Below are 21,473 nucleotides of genomic sequence, written 5' to 3'. Positions count from 1 at the left end.
GAAGGAAATGGTTGAGTCAAATCTGAGTTAAGTCACCAGAAACTTGGAAGAAGCATCTATCAGAAGTGTCCCCCAATTTATAATAGAGGTCTGAAGCATTTATTTAAAAATATGTTAATTTATTCATATATATATTCACTTTACATCATTACATTCTACCATACATCAAAAACTAAAGAGTTTTTAAGAATTTTTCAAAGTCCCGTACTGATGCCTTGGCCATCCCTTCACAAAATATTCCATCAGGCACAGATACCAATTTGTCTAAAGAGATGTAGTTAGGTTTTGTCGGGTCATACTGTGCTCTTCCTAAATAGGCAAGGAACAAATGTCTTTCTTTGACTTTAAACAGCCTTGTATTAAATACCTAGAAAAGAAAAAAAGAGTTAAAAAAAACACTGTACACTAAAACATGAACTATCAAAATGTTTATCTGGCTAAACAGTTTAATAGATTAACAAATATAAAGAATTAACCACATGTTCAATAAATACGGTAAATGCTACAGGGTTTAAACCCTTTGGCTTCTACTAAGAAATTATGATTAAAAATTAGGAACTCAAAACTAATAATCAGAACAATTCTAAAATAATAAAGGGCTGCACTGTAGGCAAAGACCAGACTTATTTGGAGAGACCAGAGGAGCTGTTTAAAAAGCAAACCCGAAAGTCCCACCCCAAATCTACTAAATCAGAAACTTTGAGAGTGGGGCCCACAAGTCCTCCAAGTGATTATGATGCTTTCCAAGCTGGAGAACCAAAGTAAGAGCTGGAGCTTTATGGCATGAAAAATTGTGTAAGATTTCACAGTCTGTGAAGCTTCCCTATATCCCCTTCTTTCTTTTTAAATTCCTGTTGCTCCCTCTGACTGGTATTGAAATGAAATGAACCTGGACTTCAGGGGAGCAACTTAACGGCTTTGGAGTTAAAACTCCTGAGGAATGGGGTAAATACAGTAATTTTAAAAAGGAGTCAGAAGCAGGCTAAATCTGTAAGTCAGCTGCAAGGAAGATGGGAGAATTGCAAGATCTGGCCAGACCTGAATGGAGCCCTGACCTAAAGAGACATCTGTGAGGCTCCCTGGCAAGGCCCAATGAACCACATTGACTACTAGGTCTCAGGTCCTTCCCGTGACTGTATTTCAGATACACTGGGGACACTCCACATAGCACATAACCTCCAAGAGTCTTTCTTTATATTCAAGTGGAAACAAAATAATAATAGATCACTTGGCAAGGACATCATGAAAAACGATTGTTGAAAACTAAAGAACTTTGAGAACGGTGGCCAAAAGAAGTATAGAGTGCTAACTCAACATGAGATTGGCTTGCTTTTGGAATATCTTTTTCTCTCTCTGCAGAAACAAATTATGCACTACTCTGCCTTCATTGTGGTAACTGCATTCCGGTTATCATGTTGTTATTGCTCAAAAGACATAAGAAGCATTTAGATGTTTCTTAAATATGACTCTTCCAGTCACTCTCAGCTTACACAACATACAGACAAGGCCACACATGACTCCGAAGCTCCCAAACTTATTCATTTCCTAAATATAATAATGCTTTGAGGCAATTACACAGCTTATGACTAGATAACTATATTAGCTTCCCAGTGGTTCAAAGTGAATTCATTATCATCGATTTAGATTTGTATGATCTTTCAAGTCCAAAGTCACTGCTCAGATTAAGTTTTTCCCTCTCTCTCGATCCCCTTCTGCCCTAACATGGACTTCAGCTCTGCCTTCACAGAAACCCATAGGGAAAGAGGAGAAACAAGAGATAAGCCTCATTCCTGAAAGTGATTTCTTCCTTGTTATTACCCTCACTGCTTTTGTTACTTTTTACCTTCCACAGTTCCTGCTCTGAAATGACTAAATTAACCATAGTTTTAAAGTTAGAACTGTTTCTCCATTTTAAATTAATCATAAAATTATGTACCAACCAGAACTGTTATTTGCATGAGAAAATTATTTCATACCACTAAGTTTTTAAAGCACCAGACAAAAATTTTAAGGCTACATCAGTTCCCTCACAGTCCTGGCTGTCAGTTAGCCTATGTTTCCATTAATGAAGCTTTTTTTTTTTTAAGGAAAAAGAAAACAATCCTACATAGGAGTCTGAGAATCCTCCCAATGTGGAAGCCACACATCTATAAGCGGGCTTCTCAGAAGCTAGGATCTGGGGTACCTAAAAAAATTCTGTGTTTTTAAACAACTGATTTTGATGCATCTAGTCAAGCTAGTATTTTTCTCTACTTGCAAAGTTTCTGTCCATTGTTAAACCCAACTCATTCTACTGACAACTCAAATGTCAGTCTTTAGAGTAGCAGTAGATCTCAGGTGACAGCATGGGTTTTCAAACTGGCTGCCAGAGTTCTAATCCTAGCTCTGGCCCCTGTTACCTGGGTAACCTTGGACAAGCTACTGAATCTCTTCATGCTTAATTTCTTCGTTTGGGAAGTAGGGACAATAATACTACCTATCTCATATAGGCTGCTGTGAAGATTAAATGAATTAATACAAGTAAAGCAGTAGAGACAGAGTCGGCATATAGTAAATAAGCAACCAATAGCTGAATTATTTCTAAGATCTTCCTGCCGCTCCTAAATTAAATCAATAGCTGTATATGGTATCTGGCTAAGACTCTAACATAATGTAAAGCGATTAACATTCTAAAGACCTATCTTCCACATTAGATTACAAGTTCCACGAGAATACAGACCATGACTCATTGATTTTTACATCCTCAAATCACATTCCCTTATCATGCGCTACTGTCACAGAATTATCTATCAACCAAGTGGAAAACTGTTATTGCTTTTCAGTTGAAGCTTACTTACTTTATGATGGTTCCATAAAGCCAAATTTGCAACCCTGGAGGCTTCTAACACTTTTTATAATGAATACTTATGCATTTGATGAAACAAAAATTCTCTATTAAGGGCTCATTCACTGTGAAATATGATAGGTAAATAAATGTTGTTGTTTGTGAGGAAACTGTACCTAATGCAGGCTAGTTCTGAGAGTTGTATTAAAGTCATGTTTCATTGCCCACCTTTTCATCAAGAACACATGAAGCAAATGGAGGAATCATTTTAATGCAATTCAATCTTTCATTTATCCAATGAATACTCACTGAGTGTCTATTCACATGTCAAACAGGAAAGAAGGATGACTTTCATGAGATTCATTCATTTGTTCAACAGATATCTATCCAGTACCTACTAATTGGTCCCTTCTAATTCCAGGTGCAGGGAATTTAGCAGTGTATAAATCAGACAAGACCCGCTTTCAAAGAAACATTCTTCTGAACAAGCAGATAATGTCACTCATCAGGTAAAGAACAGGAAAGTCCGATCAGCTTAGAAAACATAATTATGGCTTTGGCATGATGACTAACTGGAGTTAAGAACTACATGCTTTGATAGGAGATCATTACAACATGGCTTGTTAACTAATGGGTTTAGGCAGACTGTGAATAAAATACATTTAGAATGGAAAGAAATCTTTAAGGGAAGTGACCTATTTCCATGTGAATAGAGATGCACACAGGAGAGAACACGTTAGATTCCAATAAGCAGAATGAGGGCTAGATACAAACCACAGGGAAAGAGTCATCACTAATTTTTCCTCCAGAGATGTATATGGATGCCCTTCTCTCTCACAAGTAATCCCGCTATTACATTTGCTAGATTGTGGTCTTAATACAAAGATGGACAAAAAGAAATATGGCCTTATACAACCCAGCAATCCCACTGCTGGGCATACACACCAAGGAAACCAGAATGGAAAGAGACACATGTACCGCAATGTTCATCGCAGCACTGTTTACAATAGCCAGGACATGGAAGCAACCTAGATGTCCATTCCCAGATGAATGGATAAGAAAGCTGTGGTACTTATACACAATGGAACATCACTCAGCTATTAAAAAGAATGCATTTGAATCAGTTCTAATGAGATGGATGAAACTGGAGCCTATTATACAGAGTGAAGTAAGTCAAAAAGAAAAACACCAATACAGCATATTAACGCATATATATGGAATTTAGAAAGATGGTAATGATGACCCTATATGCGAGACAGCAAAAGAGACACAGATGTAAAGAACAGACTGCTGGACTCTGTGGGAGAAGGCGAGGGTGGGATGATTTGGGAGAATAGCACTGAAACATGCAGACTACCATATGTGAAACAGATCGCCAGTCCAGGTTGGATGCATGAGACCAGTGCTCAGGGCTGGTGCACTGGGATGACCCAGAGGCATGGGGTGGGGAGGGAGGTGGGAGGGGGGTTCAGGATGGTGAACACATGTACACCCATGGCTGATTCAAGTCAATGTATGGCAAAAACCACTGCAATATTGTAAAGTAATTAGCCTCCAATTAAATTAAAAAAAAAAAAAGAAATATGGCCTTAATACAGCTCTCAGAACTGGACTGTGTTTGGTCTGATTCCTTCACAAACAGCACGGGATTTTCACAAGCCGAGAGCACGGTGTGCTTCCGGGAGTTCTGGACGAGGGGTGACGGCAGCTCTTCAGGGCAGAGAGCTGCGAGCGCCTCACCTGCGGGAACCTGACGATGATGTGGTGGGGCACACACATCACGTTGTGCACGTAGTCGAAAATCTCGGTGAGTTTCCTTTTATTTGCAGTCAGCATCTTTGGGATTTTGGTGATCATGTGTTGAATTTCATTCTGCTGAAAACCTAGTTCAAGCCGAAAAACCTAAAGGAAAGTAGGGTTGCGATGAATCACGAAAGTCATTGTTTGTTGTTGTTCAGTTCCTAAGTTGAGCCCAACTCTTTTGAGACCCCGTGGACTGTAGCCCGAAAGGCTCCTCTGTCCATAAGATTTCCCAGGCAAGAATACTGGAGATCTTCCTGACCCAGGGATCAAACCCATGTCTCCTGCATTGGCAGGTGGATTCTTTACCGTTGAGCTACCAGGGAAGCCCGTGAATCACCAACACAAATAGTTCTTTTGGTAACAGGCTAGAGGTAACAATTCTTTCAAAACTTAAAGACATTAAAATCTGGAGATGGCTATGCCAATGCCCTTAAGGGTTCATGACTCCTTGTTTCTGGGGTAACCTGAATTTTAAACCTTTCTCTTGAGGATGAGCTACTGACAGCCTGATGATCATCACAGAGCTTACCAAAGCAGCGATCATAATTACAAGACAGAGGAACAGTGGCCACAGGAGGCCTGGTCAGGTTATCTGCATGGGCCCTACATCACATAGAGTGGCAGGAAGATTATCAAAGTGCTTTCTGAGCCTCTTCTCCCAAGCACACTCCTAATCATGTCATCTGGAAATGCTACATGTCAAAATTCCAAACAGAGATGACTTAAAAAAAAAAAAAAAAACAAAAAACACTCAAATGTGGGAGAGGTCCTTTGTGTGCATTCACAGTATTCTATGCTCCCCACCATCCATCGCTCTCATCACTTTGCAGGTGACCCCCTCTGCTGGACTGTATGCTCCACAACGGCAGGGTCTGTCTCCCCGGAAAAGGACATGGGCAGGTGCTCAATACAAATGTCTTCAAGAACTGAGTATTGAACACCTCAGGCACCTCAGCAAATAGGCTTTATATAATAATTTCAAATCGCATGGCAGCTGTGGGATACTAACAAGTCAGCTGCCCCTGGTTCTATACAGTAGTAGAGTGTCTGGTGTGTTCTATGCTAGAACGAGAGCTGGCAAGTGGCACAGGTTCTAGGAGAGACATGTGCCGGCACCACCCTCTGGAAAGAAGCTCCGGACGCCGCCGCTCATCTCCCACCCAGGTGACCCCGACACAGACCCTCAACCTGGGCAAAGGAAGCGGCTCCCAGGTCCCACCCGGATACCTACCCTGCTCCTCTAGGATTACGGTGCCAATGTCTGCAAGGCAACTTACTCATTAACATCTGGTCAGTGTGTGAAAAATTATAAACCAAAATAAACCGCCTGCTGTAATTTATTATTTCTTAGGTCCACCTTCTTCGAAATACCTTCTTTTACAATCTGGTTTTCTTTAAGATGATGAAAGCAAAACCCATTCCCTTCAGAGGACTTAAACACCTCAGAAGCAGGTTTCTCCAAAACTTCTTATTGTCCTACCTTCATGTTTTCCTTCACAGGCTCCAGACTTCCAGTTAGTAGCCTTGGGAGACGAATTACCAGATCTCGAGTCTACAGTTATAAAATAATCTATTATTAATATACATGCATATTCAACTAGTTTGGAAAAAACAAGGCATAACTAGGATATAAAAGTAAAATTTAAAATATGACCCAGGAGAGAAATGCTAAGGAGCCCAGAAATAACAAATACTTATTACTGTTTGAGGAAAACAAAAAATGCTCAAAGTAATAGTTAAGGAAGCAACTTGATGGAATTATCATAAAATGACATAGCGATATCATTAACCTAGCAAGGTAATCCATTCTTGTACAGAAAATACCAGCCATTGATAGAATTCATATGGGCCAGGCCCAGGCATCTGTTAGAAACATGAGCTTTAACTGTTACTAAATGTAGCTGACATGGAAACATACGAATTCTCCAGTTCTTTTTTACCTTCTTCACACTAAGTTCAAGTTCTTTCTGAAAAAATCCCAGTCTGTTATCCAATCTCTCCACTGAAAAACTCAGAAGAAATGGTGCATTTCTGACCATCTGTGCAATATCCGCCTTACTGAAATTTTTTGACTGTAGATAAGCCACCCTAGAGAAACAAAATACATGCACAGATTGTAAATATTTACTAGTGTCTTGCTACCTTCGAAAGTAACAACTGTTTTTAAAGCATTCACAAACCAAAAAAAATAAATTTAAGCAAAAACATTCTATAATAATAACCCAAAATATGGTTAAAATAAATGGCTTTCCAGGTGGTACACTGGTAAAAAAATCTGCCTGCCAATGCAGATGTTAGAAACAGGTTCAATCCCTGGGTCAGAAAGATCCTCTGGAGAAGGAAATGGCAACCCAGTCCAGTATTCTTGCCTGGAGAATTCCATGGACAGAGGAGTCTGGTGGGCTACGGTCCATGGGGCTGCAAAGAGTCGGACATGACTGAGCAAGCACGCATGCGTGGTTAAAACAAGTACCCATTCGGCTTTTCCATTTATAATTAGAAACAGGAAATATTTCTGAAATCCACTAACAGTCAGTCAGTTAATGACTTGTTTTATTGGTTGGTAAAAAAAAAAAGAAATGAGATAGCTTCTGCTTCAGAATTTTTTTGCTAACTCTTTTTACAAAGAAAGATCGTCAAGCATGCAGCTAAGACTGGAAAGAGGAAATTGTTTTTTTGGCTGTCTCACTGTCTCATGGCTTTAGGGTCTTAGGGAACTAAGCAGTGAAAGCATGGAGTCCTAAACTGCCAGAGAATTCTTAGAATGTATTTTCATAAATAATTTTCACTATAGTCTTTCAATATGTATTTTGTTAACAACTGAGAAATTTCCTGCTGTTTCTGGGAATGAAAATAAGGCAGTAAAGTCCAGAAAGTATAACTATAAAGTATGACCATAATGTAACACTATTGATTTTTAAAATCTATAAACACAGAGAAAGTCAGTTTAAATGCCTAAAATATTCTAGGACATTATTTTGTTTGATTCTCATCGGAAAAACAAACCCCTGTAAGTCAGGTAAATTTCCCACATTGCATTTGAAGAAACACAGATTAAGAGAAGTTAAATAACTTGTCTTAGGCCACTAACTAATTACTGACAGAGCTGAAATTTGAACTCAGGCATGCCTAACTCTAGTGACTATGATATTTTTATACCATGTATGAGAACTTATATTTTACACTAAATGATTATTATTCCTTTAAACCAGTCCCTTAGAGGAGATGAGAGAGAAAAAAATTGATAAAACTATACAAAACTTTAAATGCAAGGCAAAAAAAAAAAAAAAAAAAAAAATCACTAACCAAGTCAGACAAGCGAGAGTCTGGGAAAAATATTTACATGTCATAGAGAAAGAACTAATTTTGCTAATGCATTAAAAAATGCTTACCAAAAAAAAAAAGAAAAAGAAAAAGGCCCAATTAAAAATGGCAAAGGACACATATCATTTATAGAAAAGGAAATGTAAACAGACATTCAACATATGAAAAGATCCTTCAAACATCTGATGTTCTAAACATCATTTCCAAAACTACAAGGTAATGTTTTTATCAATAAAATAAACTGAAATTATACAGCTCAATGACACTGTATTAGTGAGGATAATAAGGAAGCTGGCAAACGTGTACACTGTTGGTGAGAGTGTAAACTGGAAAGTCTACATGAGGGGCAATCTATCTATTAAAATCATAAATGCATATACCCTTTGACCTAGCAATTCTACTTCTAGAAATGTGTCCTACAGATATATACCAATATGTATGAAATGATTTCTATAAAAGGGGAGTCACTGCAGCTTCTCTGTGACAGTAAAGACTAGAAAATAACCACTGTGTTTACTAAAAGGGGACTAGACAGATCTGTAGCATGAACTGAAAAAGGTTTAAAAAGAATAGGAAGAGCCAATAAAAAACTATCTCCGAAATAGAGTTAAGAATGTGAGGTGCAGCATAGTTGTACAAATGCTACCAACTGTGTATGTGTGTGCTCTTGTATATGAGTGCATAAAGATTCACATACATGCTGGTGTATGATACAACATTCTTAGCTAGTTGAACAAAAAACTTGATAATAGTACCTGCCTACCTAGAGAAGTCTTGCAAGGCTGATGAGGAATAGGAATAAGTAGGCTGGAAAGGATAATTACGATTTTTTTTTTCTTCTATGGTCACAGGAGAGACCAATATCTGATTAAAACACTATTGAAACTGTTATCTACTGTGATAACTTTTCCAATAAGAAATTAAGATACAAGGGCCAGGCCAAAAAAAAAAAAATTCTAATAACTTAAATGCACACCATTCATTTGAAAACTCTTAAAAATAATCAACCAACTCTTTTATATGTTTCAAATTCTCTTCACTGAAAAGCAAACAAGTGTATGAACTCAGTGCAATCACAGAAATTCTAGAAAATAAATCTGTACATACCAGAGCCAGAAGCTAAGTTCAAAAAAAGATTATACCTTTGCCTCTTCCAGGAGAAGCTTACTTTTCATTGTATCACCTTTTAAGTTTATGTGGTAAATTACCTATTAAAAAATTCCAAGTAATTCTTTAAAAAATGTTCCAATTTAATTTGACAGCCAGGTTTAGGATCCATTAGACTATACTCTGTATATGAAAATAATCTTTGTTATTCTCATATGTGTATGTATGATCTTGAGCAAGTTAACTTAACCTCCTTTTAAATGTATGCTTCCTTCACAGAATTAGAAGTAGGGAGGCAGTACAGTGTAGTAGTGAGGACTCTGAAGTTAGACCAAGTGGATCTGAATCTCAGCTGTGCCACTTGGACTAGCTGGAGCACCTAGGGCAAATTATTTAAACTCTCTCTACCTCTCCCAAGGATATGAATTAATAAAGGTGCCTTGGACAGCCTCTGAAATGGTTCCCAGTGATCTCCACCTCTTGGTATGTACCCTTCCTTGAACTACATCCTGAGCGGAAGGGCAAGCTGGTTTTTACATGGGGAGAGAAGGAGTGTTCCAGACAGTCAGGAGCAGAGCTGGCCACATGACACTGAGTCCCCTAAAACCATTTCCACTCTTTCCGTCCTCTGAACTGTAACAGCCTGTCTGTGTTACATGTGACTGTAAGTCACATGAAGGGAGAGAGTACAGCTAAGTGCCTTGCTTATATAGTAAGGGCTCAAATTGTTCAACTATAATTATGTAAGAAATATGTGTGTTTTTTGTTGTTGTTTTCTTTTTTTTTGTTTTCCTAACTCAGAGACCTTCAAGGAACTACGGAGCTCTCTGAATCCAGTAGGAGAACAGTCTGGGTGAGAAGATGAGAGGCAGATTAGTTAGGAGCAGGTTGTGGCATTCTTCACATGAGACAATGGGGACCCAAGGTCAAGCGTTCACAGGGAAGATTAAGATTTGAGAACGATACAAATACAACCAACAGACCTTATGTTATTTCTTAGATGTGGATGATAAAAGACGAGAGGTCCAAGTTAATACCAGTATTTCCAATTTGGGCAGCGGAGTGGACAGTGCTCTCATGCAGTGAGTCTGGGAAAACCTGATTTAGGTAAGAGGTCGGAGTGATGATAAATCCAAGATGTGAACTTAAAAGACCAAGACTCTGTCTTACTCTCTGTGATGTTGCCAATGCCCAGTGGGATTCACAGGTCAACAGTACCTGACTATATCAATTCTCACAAATTCAATAAACTCCTTGAATATTAAGTGAAGTACACAGATATTTATAAGAGTGCTATTAAAAAAAATAAAAGGAAAAACCAAAATAGCCAACTGACAGAAGCAACTAAGCAAATTATATGGTATTTGCCAAAAGAAGGTTAAATATGTACCATCCAACCTTGGCCAGAAAGAACAATAGAAAAGATCAGGCTTTCATACCTTAAAGTGTGCTCTCAGATAATTCAGCCATTTGCTAACGGATTAAAAAAAAACTTATCCCAGTTTCCAAAGAGAAACAGTAAAGTAGTGGCTTAGCAATCAACTGAAAGCATAAAAATAACAATGGGTAGTTGAACAAAAGAAGTAATTTAGATACTTAATTTTTTTTAAGTATTTATTTATTTGGCTGCACCAGGTCTTAATTGAGGCATATGGGATCTCTGACCTTCACTGCAGCATGCAGGATCTTTAGCTGCATCACTTGGGGTCCAGTTCCCTGACCAGGGATTTAATCCGGGTCCCCTGCATTGGGAGCATGGATTCTCAGCCTCTGGACCACAGGGAACTCCCTAGATACTTAATTTTGATCAAAGAAGGTCCATAACAAAGTCACATTCACATTCATTATTTCAGTAGATCCTTATGCTGCTGAGACTTACACATGTTATTTCTTCACAGCCTCTTCTTGGGTTATGTAAAAATCAATCTAACAGCCCTACCTGGTCTTCAGATTTTCAAGGTCTTCAGAGAAAAAAGCATAGTTTTTTGTCAGGAATGGTCCCAGTTGGGTATCCTCTATGCCCAAATCTTTAAGAAACAGGAGCATTTGCTTAATGTCTCTTTCAAAATCCAGTCGCAGGAGGAGGTTGGCTGCATCGGGATGTTTTTCTATCTTGGATAAATCCACTCCTGGAATAAATGACAAACCCTGTGTGAAGATACCTGTCTGGCTGAGTCATTAAATGTCATGTACAGAAACCCAAGAAATTACTGATGAAGGTAAATGACCTGTCCAAAGGAGACCTGAGTTGGGCCAACAGAACTTCTAATTTGGTTGCAGAAATAAAAATACATTAAAAGCCACTATTTCTTTCAAAGTCATCTATAAAGGAAAACAGTGCATTTGGGGCTAAATTTCCACCCGTCGTCATCGTCATCTTTATCTAAGGGTTCTTGGATACTGTTTGCAGGGTGCTTACGAGCCCTTACTGATCTCCACGGTAACTGCTTCACTGATCACTCTGCAGGGTAACAAGCCCCATGAACTGCTACTTTCTTTGAAACTTATCATTTTAGTTATAAGCATTACTTTAAAATTTGGCTTATGATTCCCTCCATAGGAGGAACAAAAGCAAACCCTATGTCTCACTTACTGTATTCATTTCACAGGCCTTTAGCATAAAGACAAGAACCTTGAAGGAGCTCATGAAACAGCTCATGAAATATACACAGCTCTCAAGTAACAACAAAGCAGAAAGTATACTGCCTTCCACCTTCACAAGGTCTCAGAATCTGAGGGAGTCTAAGCAAATGAGACAATGGACAGGAAAGGAAGTCAGAAGGGGGAGAGAGGAACTCACTGGACTTTAGTTAGGGATATAATCAGACGTCCACCTCGATTAATCAAAGTAACTTTTGATTAAAATTCTCACTGAAACCGAGCGTTTTCTTGTTTTTCCTTTCTATCTGATTAAAGAAAAAAATCAAACACGAATAGGAAAGGCCTATTCCTTATCCTAAACATAATAAGGTATGATTTTGTTTAGACTTAAATTTTATATTCTTTTTCTAAAATTTTATATTCTTAAAAATATTTCTTCAGGTTAAAAAGTAACTCTCAAACTGTTTTCTAGATGTAACTTTACAGTCTTAAATATAAATGCGATGAAATAAAAGCACTTCTAAACCCAAACTTCGTGACATTAAACAGGCATTGATGATAATTAACAGAAAAACAGATTACACAAACACACATACACACAGAATGAAGACTAAAAACAGATCCAAGATGAACTAAAAATCTAGTGTTCAAATAATAACATTTAAAATCAGTTGGGGAAAAGATGGACTGTTAATTAAAAAACAATGTGACATCTAGCTATATATTTGAAAAATAATTACTGATTCCTTCTATAGCTGATACAAAAGTTAATTTCAGATAGTTTAAGACTCTAAATGTATACTAACTCTAAAGTTACTAGAAGAAAACACAGACTTAAAAAAACTAATAGTAAGTTTGACTACATGAAGATATAAGACCCACTGCATGGCTTTCTGTAATACATGCATTTGCTTAGAAAAAGAAGAAACTACTCAACAAACTGGTGATGGTGGTTACCTTCGTAAAGTGGAACTGGAGATGGAGAGGAGGTTAGGGTTCTTTCTCCTTAATAGCTGCAGTTTTAACAACTAGATGTAATTCTTCTACAGTATAATTTTAAAAATCGTACTAACAGAAAAAGAATTTAAATTAGTGGGTGGGTGGATAAATAAGATAGGAACTATCTTATTATTTACTTGCTAAACTATCTTATTTAAACAAAGTTCCAAAAATTGGTGATAAATGTGGGACGGGACGCTTTAAAAACCACATCAAGGGTTTGGACTACAGTTGAACTCAGTATTGCAGCTGACATGTGCTCAAATGCCTCGCTCAGCATGTGCTGTCACGCCCTGCCCTGACTGTGCCGAAACCGAATTCCTCAAAAGCTGCTTCTTAACAGCAAAGGGAGGGCAGAGTCTCACCAGGAGAGCACAGTGCTGTCAGCACAGATCCACGTGGGCTGACTCAACGATTTCATTAACTTGAAAAAAAAAATAGTCACTGATGCCTCTTATGGACCAGGCAACTTCTGCGGGTATAAAGAATGAATAATACATGATGCTAACTCTAGGTGACCATAGCCCTAAGCTGGCTTTGACCCATCAGTTCAGTTTGGTTACACAAACTCTGTGTATCAGCCAGCGTCTGGCAGGCAACAGAAGTTGCCCGAGCAAGTTCAAAGGAAAAAACTTGAATGAAGGGACTCTGTAGAGTGGTGTGAGCACAGTTATGGGAATAAACAAGGGCACCCCTAGCGCTAAAGAGACAGGGAGGAGGGGGTCTCCTGTGAACCCAGAGGGAGCTGCAAGCTATTAAGCAAGGGCTGCTCTCGGGAGGAGCCGTTGCCATGGCGAAAGGCATCTACACGACCCAAGACAGGGAGGGGACAGGGGAAAAATGCTCCCACCTGCCGCCCCCTGCCTCCTCCCACGGCTGAGGTTGCTCAGAAGCCAGCTGGCAAAGGAGCCCGAGCACAGAGGTGAGCTCCCGGGATACAGAACAAGCAGAGAAAGGCAGGAAGCAGATCTGAGGAGCAGAGAAGAACCAGGACACTTGGGTCCTCAGAAACACTGTACAGAGTCTCCCTGGGTGGCTCGGGGGTAAAGAATCTGTCTGCCAAGGCAGGAGACACGGGTTGATCCCCGAGTTGGGAAGATCCCTGGAAAAGGAATTTTCTTTCAGTTAAAAAAAAAAAAAAAAAAAAAAACTACTTAACAATGGGATCATGGTTCCGACAGGGCATTGTCACTTAAGTTACTGCCAGGACATATTGTTGAAGGATCAGTACACAGATGAAGGAATGGCTGAAACGTATTTCAAAACCCTAAGTATACTGAAGATTATTCAAAGGTAGAGGCCACATGCCCTTCCCGTGGGACCTCTCCCAGGGCCGAGGACGTCCTGGGCTTCCCTGCTTGCAGCAGATGTCATCTTTCTCTCTCCTCAGAACCCAAAGAACACTTTATTTGTATCTCTTATGTGGAATTAATCACCTTTTTCACACTATTTGACTTTTAGGCATGTGCATGTACTTTGATAAAGATAGAAATGCTAATTTTAAAAATAAGGCAAAAAAAAAAAGTGTGGGTACAATTTATGTACCTTTCATTTTTGAATTTCCATTATTATTTAGATGCTTCTGAAGACCTGAAGCTTCTTGAGGGCAAAGGCCATTCTCTATACATTTGAGTAACTCGCACAGGGCCGATGTGTAAACAACTATAGAAATGTTCTTAGTGGCCAGACTGAGGTGAGCAGGGGCGGACGCTAAGAGCCGAGAGGAGGGTCACTCTGTCTGAAGGGTCAGAGAAGACATTTGGGAAGTCACTTGAACTTGAGTTAAGTTCTCCAGTTGTCAGACCTGGCCAAACAAAAAGGAGGGGAGTGGCAAGCAAGTGGAGGTGCAGGGGTGAGCAAGCGTCAGACCAGGAAGAGCTCAGAAGGATTTGAAGTAGGTCACTGACACAGTCAGATCCGCATTTTAGAAAGAGCACTAATATTAGAGAGATTACCAGGGAACACTGCTCAAAGGGAGACTATTAAGTTAGGAAGCTCCTAACTTTTTACTGAAATCTAAGGCAGTGACTAAGACATGAGAGAAACAGACGGGTCTGAGATAATCCCAAGCCTATCCTATTCCTCTCAACCCCGCAATTCATTATCTGGGAATGTAGAATAAGAGAAGTGCCAGATCCAGAGATAATGGGAAAAGCACAAAGTTGCAATAAGGAGCTAGAGTGAAAAATAAAAGAGGACTCATCAAAATTTGCAGGGAGATCTCTTGGCTGCCTTCAACCATCCAGATCTAGGTGCATCCTACTAGTCAACAAGCTAAGATGGTTTTGGAGCACGCCTAGAGACACCATCCAAAGCAGAACAGTGGGCTCCAGAGAAAGGTCAGCAGAGTAGGAAAACGGAAGGAAAATCACTTGAGAGGGTTAGGAAAAACTGTCCTGAGCGGCCACTGGAAGGTATGCGAAAGTTCAAAGAAAACTAAAGAATGCAAAGAAAGGAATCAAACAAAAAACAAAGCAATTACTAACTCCAAGAAAATGGAAGGTTGTATAGGAAGAAAATCATAGCACACTTTCTAGAGAGCAGTGGGCAATATTTAGAATTATAATGGGATCAGTGACTAATGATCTATTTAAAAAATTGTTAATATAGCCTATTGGGAGAATTGAAGAGAATGAAGGGGAAAAGTATGTGTGTGCAAGAGATTAACTGATATCTAAAACTGACATAACAACCAAGAGCACTACAAGCAATTACATGGGCATTTAGAGAGAGCCTAAGCAGAGACAGTAAAAGCAGACAGTCCAGGATGCAGGTCAGCAGGGATGAAGCTGGGAGTACAGTTTTTCACTGGAAGCTTTTTCACACTATTTGACTTTGAGGCATGTGCATGTACTTTGATAAAGATAAAAATGTTAATTTAAAAAATAAGGCAAAAAAAAAAAAAAGTGTGGGTTAGTTAGACTTACCTAGAAGCACTAACTTCCTTAGAGTTTCGGAATGATCCACATAGTCTCGAAGTGTGACTGAAGATGGGGGCAAAGGAGGGCCTGCGATAATCTGAACAGCCTCCTCATCAGAAATCGGCTGCAATGGGGACAACGGAGGCACATCGTCCAGTCCTTTGCGGCCAGGATGTGGAAAAGAAGCAAGTTAGCTTTCTCATCTGTATACGTAGATGTTCTTTCTACAAAGGCAGTCTCTTGCCTAGTTTGCTTCTTTTTAAATCTTGGCATCATTTCTGAATTAAACATCTAAAAATTCCATATATTTTCTACCTTCTAAGAGGTAAGGTTAAGACTATGTAGATAACAACTACTATTCCTCCAAAGTAAGAAATTTGTTGGTGAAGTCCTGTACAAAATTCCTTTCCTTTTCCTTCACTTGTAATTAACAGGTGTGAATGCTTAATGGCCTACAGTACATTCTGAGAAAGATTGAGTCTACTACCATAGCTTGTTAACTCGGCCAAAAGTACAACATACCCTACCAGCCTGATATGGGTTAAAGTCATCATATCCTGAAATGTCATTTTGATCTGATCATTTCTCCTCCAAATTATTCTCAAATATGTCTGTAAGAGGATTTCCACGATTCTGTTTTCATCACCCGCAATCCTCTGCCACGGAGTGACCCTCTCTAGTACAGCCTTGAGTCAGGTTTCGTTACGGCCCTAGTGGTAAAGAACCCCCTGCCAATGCAGAAGACACAAGAGACACGGGTTCGGTCCCTGGGTCAGGAAGGCCCCCTGGAGGAGGGCACAGCAGCCCACTCCAGTATTCTTGCCTGGAGAATCCCATGGACAGAGGAGCCTGGCGGGCTATAGCCCATGGGGTCGCCAAGAGCTGGACACGCTGAAGTGACCTAGCACGCAGGCACCCAAGTCAAACACAGTATAAAAGACCCTGGGAACTGTAACCCACCTGAGGCTAAGGAATCAGAGCTTTGACTTTTTGTTCTATTTTTCTGTCTCTCATCACTACCCTTTCTCATTTCTCAGAGCCAGTCTTCCCTCGCGGACCTCACCCCCCAGCTCCCTTGTGTTTATAATCTACTTAACCAAACATTATCTCATCTGCAGTGAAGTATTCCTTGCATAGGAATATTCCTAGAATGGGAAGCACAGGCAGGAAAAGAGTGACTAAAAAAATTGACATGAGCAGCTTTTTGGGGTGTTCTAACTGTTCTTGTTCTTCTATTTGTTGACTGTGGTGGCTGCTACAGAACTAAAAGCACAATGTCAAGATTCATAAAACTGTATACTCAAAAAGGATGACTTTTACGTGAGTAAAATTACACCCTAATTAGGTATATAGAATAGGGTAAATTAGGTCCTAGTAAACCTTTTTAAAATATCTAAATAAAGAACATAGAAAGCAAGTGCTATTGGCATAGTTATAATCTAAAACATATTAATCTAAAAACTTTTTTCTTAGTCATTAAGTCAGAGGCCTAAAAAAAAGCAAGCAGATTATTGCATAATAGAAGCAAATGAAGTGGATTGTTCTTTTTCTTTCCTGACACAAAGTATGACTTGAAATTGGCAACAAGATATAAACAGGTAGCTTGTTCAAATGACCAAGGTGAGGCAAAGGTGAGTTTTCCGAAAGTTGAAAATTACCTTCTAGAGACATCTCAGAATCAAGGCCGGGTATCTTTGGTGTCCTCTGTGACGGCTCATTCACGGAAGGAAGCAAAGTGCTTTGGGCACAATTAATCTCTTGCCTACTTGAGTCGGCAGACTGGGAACTATTCCACAGGGAGGAAGTCCTGTAAGTCCTAAAACCCCACTGGAGAAAGCAACCCTCAGAGGACACATGGGGCTGAGCAAAAATGCCACACGACAATGTTGTTCCTGGTCTCTGAAAATGTTTTCTGAGTTGCAGAGCAGTCATGAAGCTACTCAACTTACTTGAGTTGAGCCATCTGGATATTTGTGGGGCTGACAGGGCCATTTTTCTTAAAGTTGCCTATAAAAGAAATACATAACCATCAAAAAAGTGAAACTTATTTCACTTAAACATTTAAAACAGTATTCAAACCACAAAAAGATAAACTGGAAATTATTTTTGCTGCTTAAAAGGTGTTTATTACTTTAGATGACTAAAGCAGTCAGATGTTTTTAAGCAAAGGAAAAGCAAAAAACAAGGCAGTTTCAGTTACAAACCAAAAGGAACTTCTGAACTGGAAAGATAAAGATATGCTTTACAATTTAAAAACAGAAAGCAAAGTCAGTGGCATGAGAAAAACATCTAAAAAAAATCTGTAAATATTAAAATTACAGCTGAACCTGTTAACTTAATATTTAAAGAAAACAAGGTGATGCAATTAAGTGCTCTTTTTTTTTTAAGTGCTCTTGAAATTTGATTTGAAGGACATTTGAGAAGCAGATTGCTGATCAAAATAACACTGAATTATTCAGATGCATTTTATCTATGTACATTAGTCACAAAAACAAGAATTCTACTTAGTCTTAAGTGAATCATCAAAATATTATCATTGTAGAAGGTCATTTCTTGCTTTATTCTCAGGGTTGAGCACTATTGATTATTTCACAGGTAAAGCTGTTCCTCAAAAGAGAATTGAACAAAACCAAATTCTGTTTGACTGCAGGAACAAAGAAAAAGACTTTCAAAACAGAGTGGTGGGGTGGGGTTCAAAACCAATAAGCAAAATCGACAGAAATGTATTACAAGCAACCAGCAATGGATACATGTATATTTTGACTGAAAAACTGGCTGCTTATAAAGAGATTTTTTTATCAGCAAATGACTTTTATATTTAGCCAGCTTAATTAAAGAGTAAACGATGCATTTTTTATATTAAATAAGACAATCCATTAAAATATAGCATAGAGTCCAGCATGTGGAAAAAGCCCAACACATGTTAGCCATATAATAATCATTATATTCACTGATTACACAACTAAACATAAATGAGTTAGGACTTAACTGTTGCATACAACTTTTTGATTTGTTTCTCTCCATACTGAATTTCAGCTTGTTTTATGTTTGGAATTAGACCAAATAAATGCTTCAGGGTCTAAGCTCTTCTTGGAGCTTTAGGGAAGTCTCCTGAAAGTAATATATAAAAGTGAAACGTCTCCTTGTCATTCTGAAATGATTTTAGGAAGGAAAAACGGTATTTAAAGAAGACTTATATGAGTGATTTTTGTTAAACTCTGGTGGGAAATGAGCCTCCAAATCTGTCGTGTTTTTCCTCAAAGCTACAACATTCATTCTCTGCACAGCAGTGTTATAAGGGCATTCAGTTGGAAGCCAGAAGACCACAATTATGCTACTTGCAGATAAAAGTTTCTCAAGGTGGTTCAGCATGACTGGACCATGATGAGGGATTCAATAACCACTCTTTAAAAGGCAAGTTTTTAAAAGGTTATGGGTACAATAAGATGATTCTTGAGCTCTAAAATGTTCTGACTTCTCAGTTTGTCCAAGCATTCTGTCCTCCTTCAAACTCCTGAAATCCCCAATTCACTTCAAAGCCTCTTGAGCCAGGCTCAAATCAAAGCTCTCCCCACTACAAAGGAGGAGAGGGTGAGATGTATGGAAAGAGTAACATGGAAACTTACATTACCATTTGTAAAACAGATAGCCAACAGGAATTTGCTGTATGGCTCAGGAAACTCAAACAGGGGCTCTGTATCAATCTAGAGGGGTGGGATGCGGCGGGAGAAGGGAGTGGTTCAGGAGGAAGGAAATATATGTATACTTGTGACTGACTCATGTTGAGGTTTGACAGAAAACAACAAAATTCTGTAAAGCAATTATCCTTCAATAAAAAAACAACAACCCCAAAACTCTCCCCACTTCAGAACGATCCGCTTTTGCATTCTACCCATGTTCATTACAAGGTCTTTATGTAAACAACTAATGTTTATCCTTCTGTTTTTCTTACAATCGCACTGTCTTTGCTACATCATTTCATCGCCGTGTATACTTCTGACAATTGATTAATTGTTCGTTCACTAAAGCAGGGCTCTGTCTTCATCCCTGCATGCACCCTCCCAAACTCTGTATCATCCCCCCCCAACCCCCCCACCCCCCGTCCCAGAGCCTCGCAAGGCTCCCCTGTTTTCTGGGCTGAAATGAATCGGTTCGCAACTACGGTGAACTCATTTGCTTACAAAACACTTAAAATCCGGTAAAGGCATCTGCGTCTAAAGACAAAAGGCCTTAAAAGTAAATTTTGAAACCCACTAACACATATAGACTAGTTCTCCACTGAACGCCTTAGTAGTTTCATTGGCGCTTAACTACATTCGACGAGCGTGCAAGATTTCGACCTCTGTCTGGAAGGCTTAGATCAGGAGATTGAAAGATGGGGAGGAGGACGGTTTCGGAATCAGGGACCTCGGGAACACGGCTTGACCCCCCAACCCCGCTCCCCCGCCTCAGGCCATTCTCCCAAGTCCGTTTTAGGTTCCCCAAACCCAACTTCCGGAGGAAACCCCCCTCGCCATCTAGACCTCCTTCCGCGTGCCCCCCCGCCCCAATCACCCCGCGCCCCCACCGCCCGGGCAAAGCGTGCTAAACACACAAGCGCCGCGGCGCGTCCTTTTCACCCGCCCAAGGGAACAAAACATCGCCGACCCTCGGCGGGGCGGCGAGGCCTACAGGGCCACGCGGCTCCGGGGCGCGGCCTAGAGCCGAGGAGGAGGAGGGTGGTGGGGGGGCCCGACCGGGAGCCCCCCGGGCAGGGAGCGCTCCCCCTTTACCTGCGGCCAGGCCGACGCCAGCCTGCCGGACCCCGCAGGCCGCCCCTCGGCGCGGCTCTGCCAGCCGGCGCTCGCTAGCCTGCCGGCCCACGTGGGCTACGGCCGGAGCGGGCCAGACCATCGGCGCGGCTGCGCGGGTGGGGAGCGGGCGGCACCCGGCAGGAAGGACAGAGCCGGCCGCGGGGGGCACACGGTCTCCATCCCCCGTGGGCGCCGCAGACCCTTCCGATGGGCCTGGAAAGGCGCCGCGCATCCCTGCGGACGCCCCTCCCGGGGGCCCGGGCCCGGCAAGCCGGGTCCACCCGCCGCCCGAGGCCGCGTGGACCGCGCCGGCCCCGCCCTCCCGCGTCGGCCCCGCCCGCGGCTCGCCCCGCCTGAGCTGCTCGCCCAACCCGGCCCCGGCGTCGGCCCGGCCGCCCGCCCGCCCGCTGCGGCTCGTCCGCCGCCCGCTCCCCCACCCCAGGCTCCCAGCCTCCGCGGGCCGGGGCCGCGCCGTGGGACCGGGAGGCGGGCCATGGCGTCCTGCGTGGGGAGCCGGACCCTGAGTAAAGATGATGTGAACTACAAGATGCATTTCCGGATGATCAACGAGCAGCAAGTGGAGGACATCACCATCGACTTCTTCTACCGGCCGCACACCATCACTCTGCTCAGCTTCACCATCGTCAGCCTCATGTACTTCGCCTTCACCAGGTGCGGGGCGGGCCGGGCGCGCCCGAGGGCGAAGGGGAAGGGGCTGGCTGGGGATGCGGCGGGGCGCAGGGGGGCGGGGAGAGCCATGGCCGGGAGAGGAAGCGGGCTCGTTCTGCTCCCCGCGCGGGCTCGCCCGCCGGCGGCTCTGTCCCCGAGCACACCCAGCTTCGCTCCCCTACCGCTCCTCGGGGACCGGCGCTCGTCCCTTCCCTGCGACCCACCTCCATCCTCCACCCACCCCCACGCCTGTCCCCATACCGCCTCTCCCCATGCAGCGCCTCGGGCCACCCCGGGAACACGCGTGGCTCCGCTGGCGCGATCGCCCTCCCTTCCTCCTCCCCGGCTCCCAGCCTCGCTCCCCTCTCCACGCATCACGACACCAGCCCCCTCCTCTCCGGCCTCCGTCCCCGCCTAGCACACCGCATGAAT

The 21,473-nt window shown here is 41.5% G+C and overlaps 2 protein-coding genes across 3 annotated transcripts in view; one reads left to right on the top strand and one right to left on the bottom strand.

The window, feature by feature from the left end:
• Positions 1-98: 98 nt before the first annotated feature.
• MTERF3 (mitochondrial transcription termination factor 3) lies at positions 99-20,650 on the bottom strand. 2 transcript variants are annotated; one of them, XM_070477367.1, is made up of 9 exons: positions 20,352-20,650; positions 18,569-18,690; positions 17,238-17,586; positions 15,586-15,738; positions 10,998-11,187; positions 6,568-6,715; positions 6,108-6,179; positions 4,565-4,726; positions 99-367 (listed from the first exon to the last, which is right to left on the bottom strand). In XM_070477367.1, exons 3-9 carry the CDS (start codon positions 17,569-17,571, stop codon positions 173-175), a joined length of 1,254 nt encoding a protein of 417 aa, XP_070333468.1. In that variant the 5' UTR covers positions 17,572-17,586; positions 18,569-18,690; positions 20,352-20,650; the 3' UTR covers positions 99-172. The 2 variants fall into 2 exon arrangements, with proteins under 2 accessions (XP_070333468.1, XP_070333467.1); XM_070477366.1 differs by lacking the exon at positions 18,569-18,690.
• An 81-nt stretch (positions 20,651-20,731) lies between these two features.
• PTDSS1 (phosphatidylserine synthase 1) overlaps positions 20,732-21,473 on the top strand; it is a 68,075-nt gene continuing 67,333 nt past the window's right edge. Inside the window, exon 1 of the mRNA XM_020896768.2 lies at positions 20,732-21,044. Coding sequence (XP_020752427.1) covers positions 20,866-21,044 — 179 coding nt within the window. The 5' untranslated portion in view covers positions 20,732-20,865. The remainder of the gene's footprint in view (positions 21,045-21,473) is intronic.

The sequence above is a fragment of the Odocoileus virginianus genome, chromosome 15 (assembly GCF_023699985.2).
Source record: "Odocoileus virginianus isolate 20LAN1187 ecotype Illinois chromosome 15, Ovbor_1.2, whole genome shotgun sequence".
In the NCBI taxonomy this organism is placed as follows: Eukaryota; Metazoa; Chordata; class Mammalia; order Artiodactyla; family Cervidae; genus Odocoileus; species Odocoileus virginianus.
Note: the sequence above shows the minus strand (reverse complement) of the source record. Positions and strands in the feature narration are given on the sequence as shown.